The 24,423-nt window shown below is 54.7% G+C and overlaps 1 protein-coding gene across 24 annotated transcripts in view; it reads left to right on the top strand.

Moving 5' to 3' along the window:
* The window catches only part of PLEKHA6 (pleckstrin homology domain containing A6), a 137,149-nt gene that overhangs the window by 92,395 nt on the left and 20,331 nt on the right, over window positions 1-24,423 (top strand). For 12 of the 24 annotated variants that reach the window (XM_032466959.1, XM_032466956.1, XM_032466961.1 and 9 more), the window contains 10 exons: window positions 3,659-3,739; window positions 4,438-4,552; window positions 9,724-9,828; window positions 10,485-10,557; window positions 13,076-13,176; window positions 16,540-16,742; window positions 18,169-18,720; window positions 19,897-20,413; window positions 20,893-20,979; window positions 22,034-22,087. In XM_032466959.1, coding sequence (XP_032322850.1) covers window positions 4,451-4,552; window positions 9,724-9,828; window positions 10,485-10,557; window positions 13,076-13,176; window positions 16,540-16,742; window positions 18,169-18,720; window positions 19,897-20,413; window positions 20,893-20,979; window positions 22,034-22,087 — 1,794 coding nt within the window. In that variant the 5' untranslated portion in view covers window positions 3,659-3,739; window positions 4,438-4,450. Of the gene's footprint in view, window positions 1-944; window positions 1,505-3,658; window positions 3,740-4,437; window positions 4,553-9,723; window positions 9,829-10,484; window positions 10,558-13,075; window positions 13,177-13,222; window positions 16,100-16,539; window positions 16,743-18,168; window positions 18,721-19,896; window positions 20,414-20,892; window positions 20,980-22,033; window positions 22,088-24,423 lie in introns of those variants that run through there. The other 12 variants (XM_032466954.1, XM_032466950.1, XM_032466945.1 and 9 more) reach the window with 10 other exon arrangements.

Here is a 24,423-nt window from a genome sequence, read left to right as displayed (position 1 = left end):
GCTCCTCCTTTTCAGTGTCTGTTGACATCACAGAATTGCTATAACAACAGACTATGACGTCAACAGAGTGCCTGGTGCTGCTGACAAGAACCACGCTGGTCAGACAGGATTCTGTCATCCGAAGACAAAACTGGAAAAATATCAAAAGTCAGAGGAACTGAAATTTGATATCAAAAACAAAAATCTTGGCAGTATAAGGTGACTGTGGGTCTGGAGCCTCCTTTGCTGGAACCCTTCTCAGACAACCAAGGCACTCAGTGAGACTGATTGGAGAGCGGACCTGCCTGGAGGCAGGGGCATGGAAGAGATGAGCTTCAGAAGGCCCCTGCATGGAGGGCCCTTGCACCCTAGGACACGGAGGACATTGTGAAAGGGGAGATGTGGCCATCTTCAGTCTCTGGAGAGTTCAGAGTGGCTAGTGACAATGCAAACCTCCTTGCCTGAGCAGATCTGACAGTCTCCAGCTGGAATTTATCATATGGCATCTGGGAAGATTTTCAGAAATAAACACATGGTGACCCCCTCTGAGCCCCATTTGCTACCCTTTTCCTCATAAGCTCTGGGAAGAAGCTTTCCTTCCATTTCAAGCTAGCAAAGAAGCTAGTTCTCGCCACCAGCCCCAGCTCCACGACACCCACGCCCGCCTGCTCCTCACCCACTGGGCTGCCCCACGCAGAGGACAGGCAACCTGGGGCCATGTGTAAAGGGAGCGTGCAGGGGGACGCTGCAGAGAAGCCTCATTCATTCTGCTCCCGTCTGTACAGAAGGCTGGGCAGGCTGAGAGGAGAGAGAGGAGACTCGGTCGGTCAGTCTCAGCTGCTCGGCGTCGGCGACAACAGGCAGTAGCAGCCCGTGAATCTGGAGCTTCCTTTAACCCTTGTGCCCACGGGATGGGAAGGGTCTCTCTGAAGCAGGTGGATTTCAGCCCCGGGGCCTGTGTTCTGGGCTAGGAGTTGGGGAGGCAGGGGGGGCTGTCTTCCTGCAGGTGGGGCTGGCATGGGTTTGCGCCGTGCAGACAGGGAGGCAGCTTCAGATGCCTCCGCCCGCCCAGCTACTCCGTGTCCTTAGCTCAGCGAGGTCGGACTACCTGGAAGTTGTACACCTGCTCCGCGAGCATCTGTTTCTCCGTGTTTGCGTTTGCTCCTCGGGGACCTGAGCTGAGAGGATGCTGTGCCCTGCTCGCTTATTCTGCCTCCAGGACTCTGCCGGGCAGCACTCCGGCTGAGTGCTGGGAAGCCACAGGCCCCCTAGGGCACCTGGGCACCCCTACCACCACCCAGGGAGAGGCCCTCCCCCTCCCCAGCACCGGAGCCAGGAGGAGGGGAACCAGCAGTGCCAGCTGCTGCGCGCCTGGAGCTCGGCCACGGAACTAGGAGCGGGACCGAGGACTTACTTCTCAGAGGGATGGTTCCGAGCAGGGTGGCTGGCGGGTCCTCTGAGGCTGCCAAACAGGGGACAAAGCTGCCAAAAAGATGTTGAAGTTTCGAGCTGATCGACGGGTCAGGTAGGGATTTCTTCAGTGAACCGTGAGTCAAGTTAAGTGAGAACTGAGCTGGCAGCTCATCGGATCCGGGGGCTTCAGAGTGAGGGGCTGGCCTGACGTGACCTGGAGAAGGAACAGTAGTTAGGTCAATGGATGCTGCATTGCAGTGCTTGTGAAGGGGAAGCTATTTTGAAATTGGTAGCGCTGGGATGGAGTGAGGATGTCATTGGTAGGGGTTGCTGGGTTGGAAAGTCTGGGGCAGGGAGCAATTTAGTGTCCCCTGTAAGACTTGTGCCGGCTGACAGCAGACTGTGTGTGTGCCTCTGTGTGTGTGTCTGTTTGTCTGTTCGTCTGTCTGTCTGTACCAGTGCCTGCAGGAAAGTTTCCAGCAGAGTTAGCATGGGGAACATGCAGAGCAGAATGGGCCAAAGGGGACTGGTGGTGTCAGGGGGGCAGATGATCTGTGCCATTGGAAAACAAGAGACCTTGGTGCCTCAAGGGTCTTACTGGTCACAGACTGCCTGCCTGCCCCACTACCCCTAGATGGGGCAGAGCCAGGGATGAGGGTGACTGAAAGTAACTATTCTTCCTTGCAAAGGTTCCCTGTGGCTGAGTTGAGAAGAGCATCCTTATTGGACCTGGGGAGGAGGGAGGAGTAGAGTTTGAGAAGCAGGGAGCAGGTTATCAATGTGCTAGAGTTAGAACCCAGGCCGAGTGGATACTGGCCAGGTTTAGGGTCCTGGCCGGCAAGTCCAGGATGCAAAACCGGGATTTCCACATAGGCTGTAGCCACTGCCCACTGTTCTTCTCTGTCTAGTACGTGTCTTTGGATTCAATCTGAATATGACTGGTTTGGACGCTGAAAAAAAAAAAACCCTTTGATATTATCTTTAATTTCAGCAGATAGCCTAAGGGCTGGGACGTGTCCTGGGCTAAGGAAACGGGCTCTCCAGAGGTTATTTTACCTCTGATGCAGCTGAAGGGACCACACAGAGGTCTCTTTCCCCTGGTGCTAGCTGACCTGCCACTTGCCAAGCAGAGTGCTGGCCCTTCGCTGTGGAAGTGCCTGGTGGCCCCGTGTTAGGAGCCTCGGTGCAGCCTCGGCAGGCTCCATCCAAGCGCCTGCTTCTGGGGGTGGACTGAGCATGCTCTGGGCTCTCACAGTATCTCTCAAGGGGAGTGGGTGGGTGACGGAGACCTTAAAACTCTTCCAGCCCCCCACTGGCTGCGTGCTTGAATCTCCTACAGCTTTCCTGCCAGGTGGTCCTCTGCTTGCAGAATCCATCTCAAATGGCTGCCATTTACGACTTAGACCCTCTGCACCAGCCCCTCTCTAAGCTCTGTCTGTTGCCCTTCCTCCACGGTCTCCCTGCAGAGCCGCCAGGGAACTAGCCTGATGGCCAGAAGAGCCACAGCAGGACCTCCCAGAGGAGGTCCTCCACAGTACTGCTCCCATCTGCCTCTGCACAGACCCCGCCCCTGGTCCGTGTCCCCCGCTGCCGTCCAGCAGACTGTCCCCATAGCACCCCACTCCCTGGCCATAGTGTCCCTTAATTAGATCTGACTGTTGAGCCAGCCCTAACCTCCATACCAGATAGCTCCTGAGGTCTCAGCTACATGGCTCAGCCCCTCAACGGGGAGGCCCAGGATTTGGAGTGGGCGTGGGGCCCAGCCTAAGCTCAAGGGTGGAATTTCTGAATCTCTCATTTCACTGAAAGAAAGAGATGGGACATAAAGCAGGAGAGGAAGGAGTCCAAGGTCACAAGAGAATTCTTTCAGCAAGTAATGAGTGAGCAGTTTTTGTGTGGAGCCCCTGGGAGGGAACCAGCCATGCGCAGTCTTGATTATTGGAGCCCCTCCCCCCTCCGCCCAGACATGCCCAGGATGGCCACTGAAAGGGTTAAGTGGGGCTTCTTTCCAGGCTGGGGATCTCCAGTAAGTAACTGATGCTGCCTGTCGGGAAAAGGTGTCCTCCCCAGCCAGACCCCCTGCAGCTGCTGCTTCCATAGGTCAGCCCTCCCTCTTGCCACTCACGGTCCTGCTGGAGGACAGAAAGACAATCTCCTGTGGGGTCATCTTCCCTGCCACTGCCCAGGGACTGTCCACCCTCTGGCCTGTGTCTCTGACTTCTTCGTCTTGACCACAACTTCTCGCTCTCTTTTTTTGCCTCTACAGCCATAATGAAAGACGGAACACATTTCTACACCCACTGACTGGCCAGGTCCCAGAAGAAAACAAAAAATTTGACTTGAAAACGTACGTTTGCCCCCGACTTGCTGCTTCGCCTTTTCCTCCTTAACCACCATCACCCTGCTGCTGTTGTGCAGCTGGGAAGAGGGAGGGACGGGGAAGTGGGGACAGAAAGGAGAGCGGGAGGGATTTAGGATCGCTCACCGCAGTTCTGAGTACTAGAAACTTCTGAGACCCATCTGCCTTGAACTCTCATTCACTTTTCCTGGAATCTTGCAGAGCTCAGGTCAGTGCATCCCATGGGCTGAGTTAAACAAGTGGGGCAGACCTAAGGTTGGCATATCCGTCACCCAGGGGCCTCTGAGGGCAGTAGTGTGAGGATGGGATATAATCAAGGACCCAATGCTAATTCTCCTCACTGTGGACCTCAGTAAATGAGAGGGAAAAAAATAATTAAATGTTTCTCATAGTCCACTGGGCCACTGGGTCTTTTAAATTAAAAAGAAACAGAGTTCCAGAGTCCTAGACTCTAGGTTTTTTAAATAAATTTGTGGGAAAGAAAAAGGAGATTATCCAGGGTTACTGGCATATAATCTCAGAGGAGCAGTGGCAGAAGCTGAGATGAGCCCCGAGAAGCACATAGGGGACCTAATTTTGTGCTGATGCGGGGGCAGTGAGTGGCAGGGTTGGCGAAAGGGCTGGGTGGCTTCCATTGTTTCTTGGTTCTCACTAGTCTCTTTCTTATCTGGTCAACTTGGAATCAGATCGGCCTTGGACATGTCCAATAAAGCAGGTGGGAAGCGCCCGGCTACCAACAACAGTGACCTGTCCAACCACAACATGGTGTCCGAGGTCCCTCCGGAGCGGCCCAGTGTCCGGGTGAGTCTGGCCCCCAAGGCAGGCCGTGGGGCAGGAACCCTAGGAAGCGGCTGGGTATTGGCCTACCTCTCTGTTTCTGCAGGCTCCGAAGAGCAGGTGGAGGTGAGGCAGGGGTTGTGGAGAGCGGGAGGGGAGGAGGGCTCACACCAGAACCTTAGAGAAGACCGACGTCTGAACCGGGGTCCTCAGCACTGTTAGCATGTTGGGCTGGATAATTCTTTGTGCTGTGGGACTAGCCTTTCACTGCAGGACGTTGAGCAGCATCCCTGGCCTCTACCCACTAGACGCCAGTGACACCTGTCCTGTGAAACCAAAAATGTCCCTCTGGACATTGTCAGATGTCCCCTGTGGGACAAAATTGCCCCACCCGCACCGAGAACCTCTGATCTTGGAGAAGAGCAAAAGGAGGACCCGTCAACTTGAAGTTCAGAAAGGGAGGAGGGAGGAAGAAGTAAGCAGAGAAGAATGTTGCAAAGAGGTCCAGGAAGATAGGGGCTGACAGCATCCCTGGAGTTTAGCAACATCGTGGTAACGGGAGACCCTGACAAGAGCAGTTCCAGCGGTGCAAGGAGGGCAGAAGACAAAGACAAACTGGAGAGGGCAAATGGGAGGGCAGATGCAGGAACGCTGAAGAGTAGAAACTGCTCTTCTAAGAAACTGGACAATAAATGGTGGTATAGTCATCAGATGGAGGGCTCTTCCAAAAGCAAAAATGGACTGGAGCTAGGTGTGCAATGAAGATGAATCTTGAGAACATATTGTTGAGTAAAAAGCAAGTTGTAGCCTATGAAAAGTATGATACCATTTATGTAAAATGTACAAACAGGAAAAGCAAGACTACATTTTTATAGATGAACTTGCAGGACGAGCGCATCTCCCTGGGCAGGCATGTGGATTTTGGGTCAGTGCTTGCCTCTAGGGAGGAAGAAAAGGTAATGAGATCGGGGAGGGGCCCCAAGGGCGGTTCAGCTCTGTTTGTCATATTTTATTAGAGGGAAAAAAACAACAGCACAAATGGTGATTCAGTCCCAGCTTTTCTGAAATGTTTGAAATATTTCCAAAAAGATATTTTTAAAGAAACTCAGCTGCCAAGGGAAATGGGGTGGAGAGCGGGAGCTTGGAGATCCTTGAGATGGAGGGAGGTGTTCTTTGTTCGTTTTGTTGTAAGATGTTCAGGGCAGGAGGGGAATGACCCAGTAGATAGTTTCAGGAGAAAGGGCACAGCCAATGAGTCATGTATCTCTGGAGAGAGGAGTCAGACCCAGAGGTGCTGTCAGCCCAGAGCGGGGAGGCACCCTCTTCCTGAGGCTGCGTGTAGAAGTTACACGCAGCTGGGGGTGGGGTTCTAGGAAGTTAAAGACATTCCGACCTGATGTTTCCAACTTGCGCAGGGAAGCAGGAGGTAGGGTTTTCTGCCGAGAAGAGTAGGGTGGGTGGAGAATATGTCCAGGGATCAGCGATCAACAAGGGATGTTTGGAATGTTGCCTGATAGTATTGAAGAATCATCTGAGGTCCTGGACCGAATTGGCGGCTCCCGTCCACAGGTGTGTGTGGTTTGCCTCCAGCAGTGTGCTTTGCCCGGCAGGTGGTTGGCTTGACCTAAGGTTGAGGGTTGCTGGGAAGCTGTGGCAGAAAGATGAGGAGGTGAGGGTGCTGAGAGGTTGGCAGGAGACTGGCTGAAGCAGTGAACTCCTGGGAGCAGCGTGCAGGCTGCCGAGAGCAGGTGACACCATGCCAGATGATGGACTGAGAGAACGGGAAGGTTGAGGGGCTCGCCTGTTCTCTGTGTGGTGATGACTTCTTCAGATAGTTGATCTCCACCATTATATGTTGACTTTTCTAACTAGTAAACTGCAGAAAGTCATTTCATTCCCCCGTTTTGGAGGTATTTTGCAATAAACCCCAATTTCTTCTTTCCTTCCTTCTACAAGTATTTACTAAGTGCTTATTTTTAGCTGGACACCTTGCTAGGCTTTGGTGACAAAGTGATGAGCAAAACAAAGATTCTACAAGGAATGCAGACTAGGGAGGGAGATGGAAGACTCACAGCTCCGTTGCGGTGCGCCAAGCTTCAGACTCCGACAATGTACTGAGAAGAGGGAGCCTCTGAGTACTCTGGGGAACAGGGAGGTTTTGTGGAGCAGGGGGACCTGCACTGGGCTTTATAGGATGAATTGGGATTTGATAGTGGACGTGGGAGCAAGGTGAGCAGAACCCTAGGGGGATGGGGGAGAACCAGTGGAGTTTGGTGTGACCAGAGGTGGGGCCTTGTCAGGTGCAGTGGCCAAAGGTGGGTGACAGCCCAGCCAGATCTTACCGAACTGACCTTGTGTGCTGTGCTGAGGATCTGAGTTCTTTTCTTAATGATGAGAGGTAGTGAGACATTTTAAGCAGGAGAGTAATGTGATTAATATTGTGTCTCAGAAAGAAAACCTTACTTTGTTACAGAGGGTAGACAGCAAGAAGAGGGGACCTGCAAGGCAACGGCGGTGGCATTTGGGGGGAAAGAACAGGCTTGAGAAGCCTGAAGAAGGTGGACTCATCGGCCCCATAGACCTGTTTGTGTAAAGGAGTTGCGGGGAGGAGGGGACGGCGGCAGTGGGTCAGAGTTCTGGTTTGGGCCACTCACCCAGATGAGAAATACAGAAGAACACATTTGGTTAGAAAGAGGATGAGTTTGGTTTTGGAGTTTATTCAACCCTGGTTGGACAACTGGTTATCCAATGGACTGGGATTGGGAGAGTGGTCTTAGCTATAGATTAGGAGTTTGCAGCCCATGGCTAATATCTGAGGCAAGGGGTATGCGTGAGATTATACAGGTGTGGTGCATGGTGGGAATAAAAGAATAAGCTTGAGGACCACCAGCGCTTTGAGGAGAGGTGGAGACTGAGGAGGACGGGCTACAGATGGACAGGAAAGAGTACTGTCATGGAAGCCACTAGAAGGGTTTCAGGAAGGACGGAAAGGTTCATGATCAGGGACCGAGTGACCTGAGTTCAGTGACGTTGCAGGAACCATTTCAGAAGAGAGGTGGTGGGGGGGGCGGGGTTAGGAATAAAGGGAGGAGAGGAAGTCAGGGCTTTTCTCTGTAGCCTGTCTCTGGAGAGAAAGAGAGAGAAGGGAGGGAGGTGTTACCTGACGGTGGACAGTGGGTGTAGGGCGAAGGGGCCACCAGGTGTTTGTGAGTGTGTGACAGAGAGCGCGAGGAGAGGGAGAGAGAGGCAGAGAGGTGCTTTAAGATGGAGAGACCTGGGCGCGTTTGCTGAGGAGAAGAAGCCAGTGGAGGAGGAATAAATGAAGACAGGCTAGAGAGATTATCAGTGAAGCAGAGCCCCAGAGGAGACAGCGGGCGGGACACGTTAGCCTTGGGAAGGCGAAGGACGCCTCTTCTTTTGACATTGAATGGAAAGAGACAAGGGTAGTGCTAAGGGCAGTAATTTTCTAGGTAAACGGGTGTGAAATTGAGGAAGTACGTGTCTGATTATCTCAATTTTTTTGAGGGGGAGGATCCAGGCCACTGTCGGGGAGGCAGAGGTGGGGTGTCACAAGGCTTGGGAGAATGGAGAGGGTGTACATTGGAGCTGCTGTGTGGGGCTGAGCCTGGCTGGGATTGGGGTGGGCCACGGTGGCCTCCCCTGCACCATGGTGTGATTTTTCTTCAGCAGCACCATAGTCTGGCTGTGAGTGCAGGGACGGGGGATAATTTGGCTAATCTGGGATTTGGGGTTTCAGAGAGGATCAGGCAGAAAGTCAGTGGATGGGGTGTTTGAGGGTGCAGTCAATCTAGTCCGTCAGGGGGTCTAGGCTTTGTAGGGAAATAACTAACACCAGGAGGTAGCTGATGAGTCCCGGAAAAAAGGGGAAGGATTGAGGAGCTGGGAGTAGCAGTGGAGTAGAAAAGCTGCTGTGGTTGAGTGATGGAACGAGACAGCCGAAGATGGGGTACGAAAACCGATGATGTGAGTGGGGAAGGGGCTTGAGGGCTGGCCAGGTCTAGGGTGTAGCTGTAGGGGGAGCTGCTGGGGTGGAGGTGGAGGATTTGGTTGTTGAGGACATCAGGGTAGTTGAAAGTTAGACCACTGGGTGGGTCATCCTCTTCTTTCGTTGTGGAACAATAAAATTGTCGACAGTGATGGCAAGAGTTAGAATGAAGGGGATGATGGATATCCAGATCCTTAGACACTGAAAGAACGATCCAGAAGCTGATCGTGGGGAGAAGGGCTAAACAGAGAAAGATCAGCGGTGCTTCGAGAGAGAGAGATTGTTGCCAGAAGGTGGGGAGGAATGGTGGTGTCCCTGTGGCAATAAAGAGCTACAAGAAGGCCCGTGCATCCTCCCTACTCTGTGGTGTGTTGGACCTTCAGGAGTGAACAGGACGGGGGAGAGTAGAGCTCAGTGGTAGAGGGCACGCTTAGCACGCGCGAGGCCCTGGATTCAATCCCCAGTGCCTCCATTAAAAAAATAATTAAATGAACCTAATCACCTCCAACCCCTTTCCCGCAAAAAAAAAAAAAGAAAAAGAAAAAGAAAAAGAAAAACTAAACTAATTAAAAAAAACCCTTATTTTAGAAAAAGTAATCATGGTGAAAAAGAGTATGAAAATGAATATATGTATATTCATGTGTGACTGAAAAATCGTGCTGTACAGCAGAAACTGACACAACATTGTAAACTGACTGTAACTCAGAAAGGAAAAAAACCCCAAAACAGAAAAAAAAAAGTAAAAAAGAAAAAAAAATTCCCCCTTAAAAATAGAATGAACAGGACTGAAGGAGGACGATGTCGGTGTGCACTTGCACTTGAGCGGCTCTGAGAAAGCGCTGTGAGCGTGTGAGGGGTGAGGTTAGCAGGACAGGACAGGAGCGACATGAAAAAATCTTGTTTTCTCCTCAAGAAAAACCAACAAAACCCAAAAAACAAAACCCTCACCGCTGTGAGACAGGTGGGACTATTATTTTGAGCCCCATCTTAGCAGTAAGAAAAGAGCCAAAGGATTGAAAGTCCGTGCCCTTGAATCAGTAACAGATCGAAGATTCTCACCTGGGCCTCTTCCCGTGACGGCCCCCATCTGCAGCGATGCAGCTCCCACCAAGGGTGGTCGCCTCGCAGTCACAGTCGGAGCAGGAAGGAGGCGAGTAAGTTAAGGTGGCTTCTCTCTCTGCTGCCCCAGGCGACCCGGACATCCCGCAAGGCCATCGCCTTCGGCAAGCGCTCCCACTCCATGAAGCGGAACCCCAATGCTCCTGTCACCAAGGCAGGCTGGCTCTCCAAGCAGGTGAGGCCTCCTCTGCCACTCTGCCCACCGTGACCTCCAGCTTTGTCCTCAGAGCGCCGTAATTCCTCTGTAGTTACAATGATCCGAGTATATTTTCCCGTGTTGTCCTCCCATGAACCTATAGTGGTGTATCCCTGTGAACAAATCTCCTGATTTTATAAAGGCTCAGAGAAGTTGAGTATCTTCCCCTTATCACACAGAGAAATTAATGTCATAGTTGGGAGTCCAGCCAGGTTTCCTGACAGGCAGACGCAATGACTTTAAAACGTGTGAGGACACCAGCCTTGTCGGAGCAGTGCTGGCTCAGTCAGTCTTGCTCTAAAGGGACGAGGGTGTCCCCTGTAAGTCTAGGGGCCCTGCAGTTCTGCCCGTTGACCTTGCCGCTACCCCTGCCCGCCCTTCTGCTCACTCCTTCTGGCTCATCACTGCCCTGTTTGTCTTCCCTGGGGGAGGCACTGAGGCCTGGAATGACAGGGCTGGAAGGTCACAGGCAGTAATGTCACATCGTCCCCGCCTCTGAGGGCTCTAGGGGGTTGCTGCCACTTGTCAGTGGCAGAGCTGCAACCCGAGGCAGGCTGTCCTTACAACAGGGCCGCTGTCCTTCCACTGCACGCCCAGCTCACAGACCCTCCTGTCTGTCTCCATGTGTCCTGCAGGCCAGCTCCGGGGTTAAGCAGTGGAACAAGCGCTGGTTCGTCCTGGTGGACCGCTGCCTCTTCTACTACAAAGGTGAGCTGGCCCCTGGTCGGGCCGGGGCTGCGGAGAGCCTTTCTCATCCCGCCCTGTCACTGGGCTCTGTTTCGGATGCACACTTCTGGGAGGCGCCGGGGCAGGTATCCCCACTGTGGTCTCCAGCACCAGCGGGCGTGACAGTGGGATAGAGACAAAGCTCCCTTGCCCTTTTCACATTCAGCGATATTTACCAAGTACTTACTAGGATTCACGCAGAGCTCTAGGTTCTGATTGGTGATGCAGTGGATGAACAAGACATTCTTATGACAGATGGTAAAGTCCAGGGGAGGGGATGGGAAGGAGAGGAAGAGGACGAAGAAGAGGAAGGTTTAGTCTAGACACCACTAGTAGATAACCTGCTAATTGGAGCTTGTATGTTGATCAGCCTCCTGTCCCACTGGAATGTAGGATCCTATCTGTGCGGGCAGGAGGTCCTGGTCACTTTAGTTCACTGCTGTATCCACAGCACCCAGAACAGCACATGGCACATAGTAGGTGCTCAGGCAATGTGGAATCAATGAATATCCCCCAGCTTCTGCCCTCTGTGCTGCCCCAGTGCTCACTGCCTACCCTCCCCAGTCTGAAAAAAAAAAAAAAAAAAAAAGGAGGGCAAAGATCTAATAACTGGTGCAGCAGCCTCTAGGAAGTTATTTTTAAAATACGAACAGCAACAATGTGTAAAGGAGGGCAGAGAGGGAACTAGTGAGGGCTGATGACAGCGATGGTCCCATCACACTGATGCAGCACGAGGAGACCGACTTGGGTACCAGGAGGAGAGAGGGTGAAATGATTTTGCAGCAGGAGTGGCTGTGTCCTTTTCCTCCATGCCCTGGGAAAGGCAGAGCCCCGATTTCTTCAGCCTCCTGGGTGCAATTCAGTGAATCATTAACTTTGGCAAACAAAGCTTGTACCCGGTGACCCCCCACAGCGCTGCTGTCCCTGTGCCCTGAGTCACTGCCACCTGAACCCTGGGGAGAGAGATCAGGTGGGGGCTGCATGTGCAGGTTCTACCCAGAGGGAACCCTGAGATTGAGGGAGAAGAATCTGCTCAGGCTAGGCCCCAGGACATGGGGCCACTCTGGAGCCAGAGTGTGACCGAAGCTGGAGGAGGGGTGGGGGGTCCTCTGCAGAGGAGACACTCCGGGCCTGGCGTGAGGACAGAACCTTAAAAAGCTCTGATATCATGGGGCATGGCGATGGGAGGGTCACTATCCACTGAGAGCTCTCAGGACACCCCCTAAACACTGGACTCACGCAGGCAGGGGGCCCATCTCCTCCTGGGAATGACAGCCTCTGCTTTCCTGAAGAAGCTCTGGGTTCCCAGCCTTGAGCTCCTCCTCTTCCTTCAGCTTAGCCCTTCCTCTGGGTCCCAAGCTGGGGTCTGCACAGGAATCTGGACCGCCGGCAGAGAAGCTTGTACAGGTGATGAATAAGAGCGAAGAGGGGGCCAGTGGAGTCTGTACCCCTAAGAGATTTCTCCTGAACCCTAGTTGAGGGTTTTAGAGGGTCTCCAGCCCCTGGGAATAAAGAGCCATCCCAGGGAAGTGGGGAGGGTCTTGCCATGGCCTTCCAGTTGGCCCCTAGCTCAGAGTTCCCACACAGCACCCCCCTACCCCCTGCTCTTTCTGGTCTCCTCCTGACAGCTGGGGCCCGGCTAGCTAATCCATCAGGCTCCTTCAGAGATCCAGGATGAATTATGCAACAGCCTGAATTGTTAGCCTGATCCCGGGGACCAGCAGGCCCGGGAGGCCATGCAGGGGCATGTCTTCCCGAGCAGACTTGGGGACTGTAAAGGGACTTTGTCAGGAGAGGACAAAGCCAGCTGCTGGGAGAACCTCAGAGACAGCTACCCAGAGGAGCCAGAGCCAAAGAAGCAAGTGTCCACTCTACTGTGCCCTCCCATCGCTGTCCTGTCCGGCAGCGCTGCTGGGATTATCTTATGGGGAGAGGTACTGCGGAAGGGAGCATGCTAGCTCAGAAATCAGACTTCATGGGCTAAAGACCCATCCACCACTTTCCACTTAAGTAACCTTGGACGAATTACATAACCTTTCTGTGTCACAGCCTCCTTACCTAGAAAGTGGAGGTCACAACAGTACCCATTCGTAGGGTTGTTGAGCGGCTTAAATCCGCTAAGGCTTTAACGTGGGGCGGCGCCTGACACACAGCAAGCGCTCCACAGTGTCGGCCATTACGTGCGTGTGCGCTCGTGTGCTGGAATGTAAGCTCCCTGAGTGTGGGCGCCACCCCTCTCGCATTCACCTCTAAGTCCTCGTGTCCAGAACAGTGTCTGCACAGTGGCCACGCTCCCCGGTTCCCCAGCTGCAGGGAGCGTGCCCTTTGGTGCTGTGCAGACCATGCCCTGTGTGGTCGTGTGGTGGCCCCGAGTGCCTGACACACAGTAAATGAGCAGCGAGTATTTGGGGATGTCGCAGCAGGGCTGGTTCGCGCCTCCGCTCCCCTCCCCGCTGCGCGCGTGCACACACGCGCCTCACTGAGCCTCTTTTTGCAACAGACGAGAAGGAGGAGAGCGTTCTGGGCAGCATCCCCCTCCTGAGCTTCCGGGTGGCCGCGGTGCAGCCCTCGGACAACATCAGCCGGAAACACACCTTTAAGGTCAGTTGGCCTTCCTCTCCCAGGCCAGGGGGCGCAGGGAGGCCCGCCCCTCTAGAGCCTGAGGGCCTGGAGCAGGATCAAGAACCACCTCCTTTAGGAAACCCCGAGTGGTGGCGGTGGCGGCGGTGGGGGAGGGAGCAGGCAGTGGTCCCTGAACTCAGTGCTGGCTGTTGTGAGGCTTACGGGAGCCGGGACGGGCCACCCTCCTCCTCTCTCAGGGATCGGGCGGGTAATCCTCCCCAGCGGGAGCCTGTAGAGGTGTGCTTCGCTGGTCCCACAGTCTTTCCTGGGAGAGAAATGGCTACGTCCTGAGCCCATGGACCCTCTGCCCAGTGGCACCTGGGAAATCCAGCGGAGGCAGGAGCTGTGGGCTGGCATAGTTCTGAGATTCATTCTGGAAAGTCTTCCACTCCACCATGTGCCTAGGGAACTAGACGCCTAGTCAAACTTACTCAATTTTCAATCTTCAGAGAAAATTAGGAATTGAGTTTTATTATAATCAAGAGCTACAAGCTTCACTGAGGCACAGTTTGGGGGGAATAAGGGCCCAGGGAGATGGCCCTCACCTGCCTGTTGAGCACAACTCTTGGGACCCCTGGGTGCAGGGATCTACCCATCAAAACTGAGCTGCTGCAGCTCATCCTAGACCAGTATTTTTCCACATTTAAAAATTCACGGCCCACTAAAAACGATAAAAAATATTCCATGCCCTTTTCTGTATTTTATGATGCGAAAGATCATAGGTTCTTTCTCATTTTCCAAATATAAAGTTATGACATCAACCATTGTGCATTTTCTTAGCACAAAGCCCTCTCTCCCCTAGTTGGGAATTGCTGCCTAAGACCCTGAAAACCCGCAGGTCACTCCAGGGCAGTGTCTGAGCTCCTGGGGTCCCAGAGATGCTGCCCCTTTCTGTCCTTCAGCTCTGGTCCCCTGGCCGCAGAATACAGGTGGACAGAAGCACAGGTGCCGCTCGGGGGAACCGGGAGAGACTTTGGCACATAGTTAGTTTCCAGCCTCCCAGGGTCCTGTCTGCAGATGAACACTCTGGCTCCCGGGAGCTGGGTTGTAGCTGGGGAAGTAGAAACAGGCTGTTTAACCAACAACAAACAGTCCTGCCATCCACAGACACACACACACACCCACACAGTCAGACGGGCTGTCTCACCCTCCCCTCCAGACCTGTGCACAGACACGCGCACACTGGCGCCCGGAGCTCTGCCGGCAGCCCACGGCAGATCACCGTCTGGAGTGACTGGCACACTCCACCTCCACAAGCCCCGGGCCTCTGCGCCCATCAGCTCCTCCCCTCCCTCCCGTTTCCCTGAGGAGTGCGCTGCCTCTTTAAAACCCAACTCTCAGGGCTGTGCTCTGTGACCCACAAAGGGTTCCAATTGTGGCCATTCAGTGGCCTTTCCCCAGGGAAGGGAGGGGAGATGAGACAGATGGGAGGCTTGTCCTGCTGCGGCCACCAAGAGAAGCCCTCGGCTGGCCAGTAACGAGCCATCACGGTTCCCACCCAGCTGGCTGCTCAATGCCTTAACCTCTCCCTAACACAGCTCCATGGAGGCTCTGTGGCCTCGCCCCATGGGGGCACCTCCCTCAATTCTCTGGTCCCCTTTCGCACTTCCAGGCTGGTGTCCCCTCCTGGCGCCCCATCGATTGTCCTGTCTTTTCCCAGGCCCTCTGCCTTCCCCTGTCACAAGCTGTTGTTCCCATGCTTTGCTCGCTTCTTGTTTTTCCATGGGCATGCTTTGTCCTCCGGCTTGATCATGAGCTCTTCAAGTGCAGAGAGCATGTCTTTGCTTTCCTGGTGACCGGTGCCCAGAGCAGAGCTCTGCACACACAGGACAGTCGCTAGACACTTGGCAAATTAGTTTTTTGCAGCCCACTCCTGCCAGCCCAGGACACACCCGCTAGTCCCCTCTGTGTGTCTCTCTCCTCCACAATAACCCTGTGTTCTCCACTTTGGAGGGCTTGTCTGCACCCCTGCTCTCCATGTCCCTGTGCAGTTTCAACCCCAGATGCCTCCTTACAACTTCACTGGCTTTTTGTCAGCATCTCCCTGCCTCTGCCCACACGGTGGGCCCTGCCGCTGGAGGGTGGGGACTGGCAGGACCTAGAGGAGTTAGATGCTCCCTCACTGGGCCATGGCTCCTGGGGAAGGAAGTGTGTTGGGGAAGGCACCGAGGTAGATGAAGTCTGGCTGGGAAAGCTCTTGGAGGGTGTGGACTTGACGTTGCTACTTAGGAGAGCCTGGTCCTTGGTCAGAGGAGCCCTTCTCTCCTTCCTACCCCCAGGACTTAGCCTCCGGAGGGTCAGGGCCAAAGTGAGGTTCACGTCTGAGACGCATAGTCACATCGGGATCTCTTGTGTTGAGTGGGATGCACAAAGCCAGCTGCTGCTTTTGGGAGATTGAGGGTCTCACCTGGGGAGTATTTGGAGTTCCCAGAAGGAATCTCGCCCTGGAGCATCTTTTCCCTGAGGCCTCAGAGCCTGAAATTTCACTGGGTGCCCCCCCCCCCCCGCATCAAACAGATGTATCAGTGAAGGCCAGAGCGAAACCACGAGTGGTCTGCAATTGCAGAGCTAGAGTTAGTACCGGGGTGCCCTGCCTTCTCTCCACCACCAGCCCAGATTGCCCGGTGCCAGCTCTCCACCCCTGCTCCTGGTGGGCTGAACTGGGCCTTGCTGGGTGCTGTGGTCCCAACGGTGCCATTGAGTAGAAGGGGCTGGTCTGAATAGCTCCCCACTTCCCTCTGCTCCTCAACATCCCTGTCCCGTCATCTCCTGTCTCTCCCTCTGGTGTTCGGTTGACCTGTTCTCTGCTTCTCCTCCTTCTGGCCGCGTGAGGACCCCTCCTCTGGACAGGAGCTCTCTCCTGGGTTCCCGCCTGCCGCGCCCGCTTGTGGCCGCCAACTAGGTAGCGTGCTCCGACTGTCTGTGTGTGTCCCCCCGTGTGCCCACGGCTGTCCCTCTGCACAGAAGGGACAGTGCTGACTCCTCAGAGGCCAAACGGGGGCCAAGACGGGCGTGTGCTTGGGGTTGGGGGCATCTCTCCCACATGTGAGGTCATTGTCCATCAAATCTCAGACGGAACCTGATGGGAGAGCGGGTGTGGTAATTGTCCCCCCTGCTTATAATCATCTCCATTGGGGCAGGTCAGCTTACCTGTCTACTGGGCTGCCTAGTGGTGTCCAGAGAGCTAATCAAGGCAGATACCTGGGCGCCAGCTGGAGCACCTGGGACACCTGTGGGCCCCCTCGCCTTGCCCTGAGCTCCACGCGGGGCAGAGAGCTACAGGTCATGGGAACGGCCTGCCTGACCACCCATTCTGTGGGTGGGGGTGTCTTCTCCCCGCAGGTGACTGTGTGCTGGCTGGACGAGGCCGGGGCCAGTTCCACGCACTGCCTCTCCCCACAGGCTGAGCATGCTGGGGTCCGTACCTACTTCTTCAGTGCCGAGAGCCCCGAGGAGCAGGAGGCCTGGATCCAGGCCATGGGGGAGGCTGCCCGGGTACAGATCCCTCCAGCCCAGAAGTCGGTGCCCCAAGCTGCGCGCCACAAGTGAGTGCGGCAGGGGGCGTGGGGAGTGCTAGAGAGAGGAGGAGTGAAGGAGCATCACCTCTATGCCACGGCTGAACCCAGCGTATGGGCTTGAACCCCTGGGAACGTGTGAACTGGCTCCTTGCCTCCCAGCAGGGTACCTGGCTAGGTGATTTCAGAGCCTGCAGCCTCCTTCCCCTGACCCGCTTCTCCTGTTCTCTCTGAGCTGGTGGAGGCCAAGAGAGAAGCCAGGTTCCATCAGGGCCTGGCCAGGAGCCAAAGGCCAGGGTCATTTGCTTGTTTTGATAAGCACACAGCCTCTGTGGGAAGGGGGAATCGGGTTCGAATCCCAACTTGGTTGCTTTCCCACTGTGTGACCTCGGTGTAAGCTTCTTGACCTTTGAACCTCAAAGACAAGAATGATAACCCGACCTCGGGGGTTGCTGTGAGGACTGGGTAGTGTATGTAAAGTAAGCACTCAGCATCTGAGTGCTCCCGTCGTCACCTCATCCCACCGTCACCCGGAGCCTCAGCGCCTGTCTCTGCTTGAACTGGGTGTGGAGTCTTGAGTGAGATGTGATCAAGGATCCAGCAGAAGGAGGTTTGACAGTGTAGACTTCAAGTCTACCTACATGACTTGGAAATGTTTACCAAGCGGTGTCTCAACAAGGATGCTGGCATATGTTGAATTTGGGAGGGTGTAGGGAGGACGTTGTCATGAGCTGCTATCTTCGCTTCAACCAAGGGGCGTACTCATTCGTTTCATAAATGTTTATTGGAAGTAGAAATGTGTAAGGCACCATGTAGGGTGCTAGGAAAGCAAGGGAGGAGAGTCTGATGTGGTCCTACCTCACGGAGCTTAAACTCTAACGGAACGTCAGGCCTGGAGGAAGTTTGTTCTGGAGGCAGGGAACTCGCATGTCTCTATGCCTGTGACGTTTGGGGCAACAGCTTCAGCCCCTGACGTGCCTGCTTTGTTTGATCTCACAGTCCTATGAGGGGAGGTACCATCTTATCCATCCTGCCAGTGAGGGGCCCGAGACTCGTGGAGGTTAAGGAACTTTCTGACCTGTGACCAGCCTCTGCGGCTGAGACATCAGAGAGGTTCCTGTCATGTGTAGTGTGCAGTGCATATCAAGTCTGGGGCCTGGCTCAGGGACAGACTGCAGGGGAGACCTGGTATGGGTGAGGTTAGTCTTGACCACAGCTTGAAGGCTGGACTCCAGGTGGGTCAGCAGAAGGGAGTGGAGAGTGGCCGGTGGAGTGGACCAAGAGGACCAGGGCAGGCACATATGCACAGGCAAGCTGGAATTGTGTTTTACAGTTGTCCAGGCTGGAGCAAGAAGATAAAATGGTAGGATTTAGGAAACAGAATTATAATTCATTGAATCCTGTTTCCATTGCTGTCTCCCTTCCCATCTGTCTCTACTCCATTTCTCCTTCCCAGTCTCCCCACCACCACCCAACTCCATGCTGGGCTGGAGTCCCTGACAACATCTCCCTTGGCATCCCGCAGCCACGAGAAGCCAGATTCGGAGAACATCCCACCCAGCAAACACCACCACCAGCCGCCTCACAACAGCCTCCCCAAGTCTGAACCGGAGGCCAAGACTCGAGGGGAGGGTGATGGCCGAGGCTGCGAGAAGGCGGAGCGGAGGCCCGAGAGGCCTGAAGTCAAGAGCGAGCCCCTGGTGAAAGCCAATGGCGTCCACACCGGCCCAGGACCAGGCTCGGAGCCCGGCAGCCCTTACCCCGAGGGCCCAAGGGTCCCCGGGGGTGGGGAGCGGCCCACCCAGCCCAACGGCTGGCAGTACAGCTCCCCCAGCCGGCCAGGGAGCACAGCCTTCCCGCCTCAGGACTCAGAGAGTGGGGGGCACCGGCAGAGCTTCCCGCCACGAGTCAACCCCGACAAAATCGCCCAGCGCAAGAGCTCCATGAACCAGCTTCAGCAGTGGGTGAACCTGCGCCGAGGGGTGCCCCCTCCTGAAGACCTTCGGAGGTGAGGCTGGTGTTCCGGCAGGGAGCCCGGGCTAGGGGAGTGACATGGAGGTACCCTCCATTGGAAACCTGCTGGGAGCCAGGCTGAGTTGGGAAGAAACTAAGAAAACCCCAGGATTTCTCGCTTGCCCGAGTTCTTTCCTGCCCCATGGTCTATCTGTAGGGTTTGCCTCTGCCCCTGATTCTTGATCTCTCTGCCTACCTCCTTCAGAGGAAGGGACAGGGCACCCAGGGCCTCTGCCAGGACGCTGGGTGGCCTGAAACATGCAGGCAGTCATAGCATCAGGCTTTAAAGCTGTTCCAGGCAGACACCGTCCCTACTTCCATCCCTTGTACCACATCCTCTGTTCCTGAGTTTCTACCAGCACAAGACTTAACTAACCGCCAAGCCAACTCGCTCCGTTTTTGAATGGCTCTAATTGTTTGAAAACCATTATTTATATGCAGTTTTAAAAACAGAAACAAAATGTTGCCACTCATTGGTCCTAGTTCTGCCCTCTAGATCTTCTTTATCTAGTGACTGGCTTTCAGAGATTTGAAGACATTTATTGGATCTGATTGCATTCATCATCAGGGCAAGCGGGGCTGCCACGCCTTCCCTGGGGGTCTGGGCAGCTCCAGGGGCTGCAGGTAGCAGCCTCAGGAGGGCAGCTCACGGCTGCTGGGCTGGCCTGCCCTGAGGAGAGCGCCTCACTTGGGTTAAGTCCCAAGAACCTACTGGTTCCGTCCTTGACAAGATCATAAAATCAGGGAAGCCTCCCTTTTGTGCTGGTCTGCTGCTCAGCTCCGGGTGTCTGGTGCTTTTGTACTCCTTCTGCTATTTGCCTCTCTGGAAAGGATCTGATAAGTTGGTTCACGCTGAGATAGAGATGGCTAACAAGGCTTCAAGTTTCTCCCCAGGGGTATTTCATTTTAAAGAGACAAAGATGGAAGCTTTAAATGGTGAAATTTCTGTCCTCAAGGAGCTGGTTAAGGGAGGGGGCTTTGGGGGTGGGCCTTCCCTTGCACCTTTGCAAACAGGACTCAGTGCCTGGGCTCTGAGGGTCAGCCCGGGTCTCCACCACCTAGTCAGATCTGCTCTAGGCTGGATGACATGGAGGTGGGGCCGGGGCACAGGCAGGTGGCTGGGGACGTGCCCATGTTGTCTGGCTTACTTACAGTGTTCTCTGTCTCTCAGTCCCTCCAGGTTCTACCCCGTGTCCCGTAGGGTCCCTGAGTATTACAACCCCTACTCCTCCCAGTACCCTGATGACTACCAGCACTACCCGCCAGGCGTGCGGCCCGACAGCATCTGCTCGATGCCGGCCTACGATCGGATCAGCCCGCCCTGGGCGCTGGAGGACAAGCGTCACTCCTTCCGGAACGGAGGCGGCCCCGCCTTCCAGCTGCGTGAGTGGAAGGAGCCTGCTGGCTATGGGCGGCAGGACGGCACCGTCTGGATCCCCAGCCCCTCCCGGCAGCCCGTCTATTATGATGAACTGGATGCTGCCTCCGGCTCCCTGCGCCGCCTGTCCTTGCAGCCCCGATCCCACTCCGTGCCCCGCTCGCCCAGCCAGGGCTCCTACAGCCGCGCCCGCATTTACTCCCCCGTCCGCTCACCCAGTGCCCGTTTTGAGCGGCTGCCACCTCGCAGTGAGGACATCTATGCTGACCCTGCTGCCTATGTGATGAGGCGATCCATCAGCTCCCCCAAGGTGAGCCACCAGCCTTCCCTTCCTTCCTCATCCCCTGAGGTCCCCCAGAGGCCTAAGTCCATTTGCTGAGAAGAAGTGGAGATGCAAGGGCATCTGGGGATGTGGAGTCACCGGGCCGTGTCAGCAGGACCAGCAATGCGGCCCCCGGGGAGCCATTAGCCCTGTGGTTCTGTCCATAGGAGAGCTGCCTTGGGGTTTTTGCTTTGCCCCTGAGTAGGAACACTGCTCTCTGTGCCTGTCCCCAGGCTCTGCCAGGAACCCTAAATCTATATAAGAGGGCAGAGAGGTTCTATCTTGTCAAATCTCGAGGACCTGGACAGATCATTGCAAAGATATTGCAGTGCATAAATGCTGTCCATTTTAGTTTGAAATCTGCTCTGGGACAAGATACAAACATCCCTAACCTTGAACTTCAGTTGGTGGGGAAGTCCTTGTCCCAGCCAGACCCCCTCACCTCTCCACTCCCCTTTCTCTTCCAGTATGATTACCTGGGAGACAGGCGGCCAGTCCCTGCAGGGCTGTTCCCCTACAACTACCCACCGTCCCCCACGGTCCACGATAAGATGGTATGTCCTCTCCTCCCAGCCCACCTCCCCTCAAGACCTCTCCTCCCAGGGCGGGGCCAAGCTAGGGCAGACGCAGGGACGCTCCATGCCCAATTCCTGGCTCCTCTGGTTTTGGGCAGCCTCTGGATACCGCCTCCCACCTGGCCTGGGCTCTGACTCTGATTTGGAGTTTGCTGCCTGTTACCCCTCCTCCTCTGTGACACGGTAGAGGAGCAGGGACGAGATCTGGAAATGTGAAATGTCCCCATCATCTCGACCTCAGAACAGTCCCCCTCTCCAGCATGCAGGGGGCTTGGACCTCCTCTCCTAAGGGAGCTTAGGTTATGGGCTGGGAAGAAAAGCCAGGCTAGAGCTCCCAAAACAGGCACAATCTTCTAGTCTCCCCACGAAGCCTACTTGCTTCCAGCTTGTCCTTGCCTTGAATGCCACTTTTGGGGAAGGAGACGAGAGATGGGACTGAGGAAAAAAATTTCCCATATTGTGTCTCCTCCTACTTTCTCTCCCCTTTCTACTTATGTTTCTTCCTGGAATTTGTTCTCCTGAGAAATTTTCTGTCCACTCGGAGAACTAGACACAGATGTTCCACTTGAACGGTTGGGGAGAACCAGTGAGCCACCCGGCACATCCCTGTCCCCAGAGACCTGTGGCTGACCGACCCCGCTCCCTCTGACTCTCCCCTGCCAGTGTCCAAACTCTGTAGCCTTGACACCCGGCAAATGCACCCTTCCCAAAACAATGGAATTTTCCAGAGAAGTCAGAGAGAGCTGCTAGGAAGTGCTGGCTAGATGGACGCAATGGTGCTTTCCTTTCCCAGGAGGGCCAGGCCCACCCGGGAGCCACGAGGGTATGTCCCTCCTCTCGCTGGGTGCGTCCAGCAGGCGGCCTCTGTGGCTGCCCGCATCCTCATCCCTTCCCTTCCCCAGAGCTCCTCAAGGTCAGAGAGGCCTTTGTCGCTGCCCAGCTAACTCTTAACCGCTTTGCTTCCTTTTTATTGTTTTCTTCTGTCGTGTTCCTGTTTGTTTGTGTTCCCGTTGGGCCTCGGGCTCCCGGGTAGGATGAACTTTTAGACCTTCAATTGCAAAGAAACCTAGAGTATTTGGATCAGCAGGTAGGCAGAGCTGGTGCCCCCTTCGCCATCCCCCTGCCTTCCCATCACCTCTCCCTGCTCCGCCCCACCTCCTCATCCTCCATCCATTTGACAACCTTTGTTGGGACAACCAGGACACAACAAAGTGGCTTATATTTTGGTTTGCACCTTCACACCCCCTTCTCCTCAAAGCCCTTTAGGGCAGCTGGGAGTTTCCTGGGGACAGGAGAATAATAAATGACCACATGAATAATTAATGCCAACTCCTGTTTGTTTAGCCCAGATGGAACTGCCCCCAGGGGGCAGGTGGGAATTTGCATATTTGCCGGAGAGAGTTGCAGAGACAGGGAGGGACTCTGGGCTCAGGCCTAAGAGGCTAGGGGTTTAGTTTAGCCTGAATCTGGGAAATTATCCTTTCCTGTTCCACAGGTTGTGGTTAAACTCCATAATTTGTAAACTAAGGACGGCAGGCCTGCCCTCGGGTGATTTTTTTTAAATCATGTGAATTCAGTATTTGTTAGTGCTCCGCAAAGTTTTTGGGGATGCACGGCTCATGTTTTCCTGAGAATTCAGTGCTGCAGACAGAGGGAGTGTTATCAGCCCCGCTTTACAGGCGAGCATCCTGAAGAGGCAGTGAGTGTCCCTGTGTGATAGAAGCAGTGGGCTCCTGGGCTCCCGCCTTTGGCTGCCTGGCCTTTTGAGGATAAGGAGGCCGTGATGCCCACTGGGTTTAGACATGCCAAGGGTCACTACGCCGGGCATTTATATGAGCACACGCTCATGCTCGGATCTGGGCTACGAAGCATGGGGGACTTGGACGTGCACACCGTTGTCCTGTGGAGGCAGCCTGGGGTGGTGGAAATGCTCATGACAGTAGAAATAATAATAATAATAGCAGCAGCAGATACCATAATTGGGTGCTTCCTCTGTGCCACACACCATTCTAAGCACTTCACAGGCCCTAATTCATTTACTCTTTATAACTCTGCAAAGTAGGCGTTGGTATTATTTTCATCTTACAGCTGATGAAACTAAAGCCCAGAGAGATCAAGTAATACGCCAAGTGTGTCTGCACACACCTGTGGATGCAGCGCTTGGGCATGACTCTGAGCTTTTGACCCAGTTTACAGCTGCCATAGGAAGAGGCTGGGGTGCAAGGCCATCAGGACGGTTCTGTGCCTCTTAGCGGCGCAGAGAGAGCCGTCACTTGATATCCGAGAACATGGCTGCTACTGCTGGTGACTCTAGTCACAAGCCATGTGGCCCTCCTCCCACGGGGTCTTCGTGTCTCGGGGAGGTCACCCTCATAGAAGACCCTGGGCGTCGGGAAACACGGGTATCCACACTTTAATCAGCAGTGATGGCTCCCGGCCCTCAGCGGCGTTGCATCTTGGTCCCATGAGGAGTGCGTGGTGTCCCCACCGTGAACGCTCCAGTCCACGTGGGGGTGAGTCCCCGGGTGCCGAGCTGAGCGGGGCTGGGAAGCATGGGCAGGACGCAGGGTACACAGTGGCTGGGTGGGGAGGAGCAGGGCTCCCGGGCGGGCCTGCCTCCCTGCGGCCCGTCCACACTGCTGGCTGTCCCAGCATTCAGTGTAGACAGCAGGGCCCCTTCCTGGGGGCCTCTGCCCTTAGCCTGGGGGCTTCAGAAGTAACCTTTCAGGGGACCTCCTCCTAGGCAAAGGATAATATCTTTTAAAAGGCATTTTTGTATGATAAGAAGAGTCCGGAACGCGGTCAGACACTGTGCTCTAATTCCAGCTGTGCCATTTACAGCGATTTTTTTTTTTTAACCTTGGAAATGTCACTTGGTCTCTCCGGGTCTTTGTTTTCTCAGTCATGAAACGGACATTGGAGAACCTGCCCTTTCTGCCTCACAGAGTTACTGGGAGGCTGAGTGAGGCTTTCTGTGAGTGCCCTTTGTCACGCACCCAGGCGGGGGGGGGGGGGGCAATGGCTGAGGTGATTATTTTATTGTTCTTTTTTCCGAAAAACTCAAAAATATTAGTAGACCACCCTTGCTATGTATCAGGCTCCGGGTTCAGTGCTTTTTCACAAAATTTCTCTAACGTTTTGGAGAGACAGAAGGTGGCACACAGGAACCCTCCCAGAGACAAGGCCTCCGTGGGCTGACAGGTCCCCAGCATGGGAGGCAGCGGGCCGGGGGAGAATGTTCCGGCTTCCTTCATTGCTTTAGAGCCATTGGCTGGGGAAGGAATGGGCTCTGTGCGTGACCAGGGAGCCCCTGGGCATCCCTTGCCCTCTCAAATCCTGATTGTTGGTAGATCTGCCTTTTCCTACACACACACACACACACACACACACACACACATGCACACACATGCACACACACACGCA

Source organism: Camelus ferus, chromosome 23 (genome assembly GCF_009834535.1).
Source record: "Camelus ferus isolate YT-003-E chromosome 23, BCGSAC_Cfer_1.0, whole genome shotgun sequence".
NCBI lineage: Eukaryota > Metazoa > Chordata > Mammalia > Artiodactyla > Camelidae > Camelus > Camelus ferus.
This window is presented reverse-complemented; position numbering and strand designations above follow the sequence as displayed.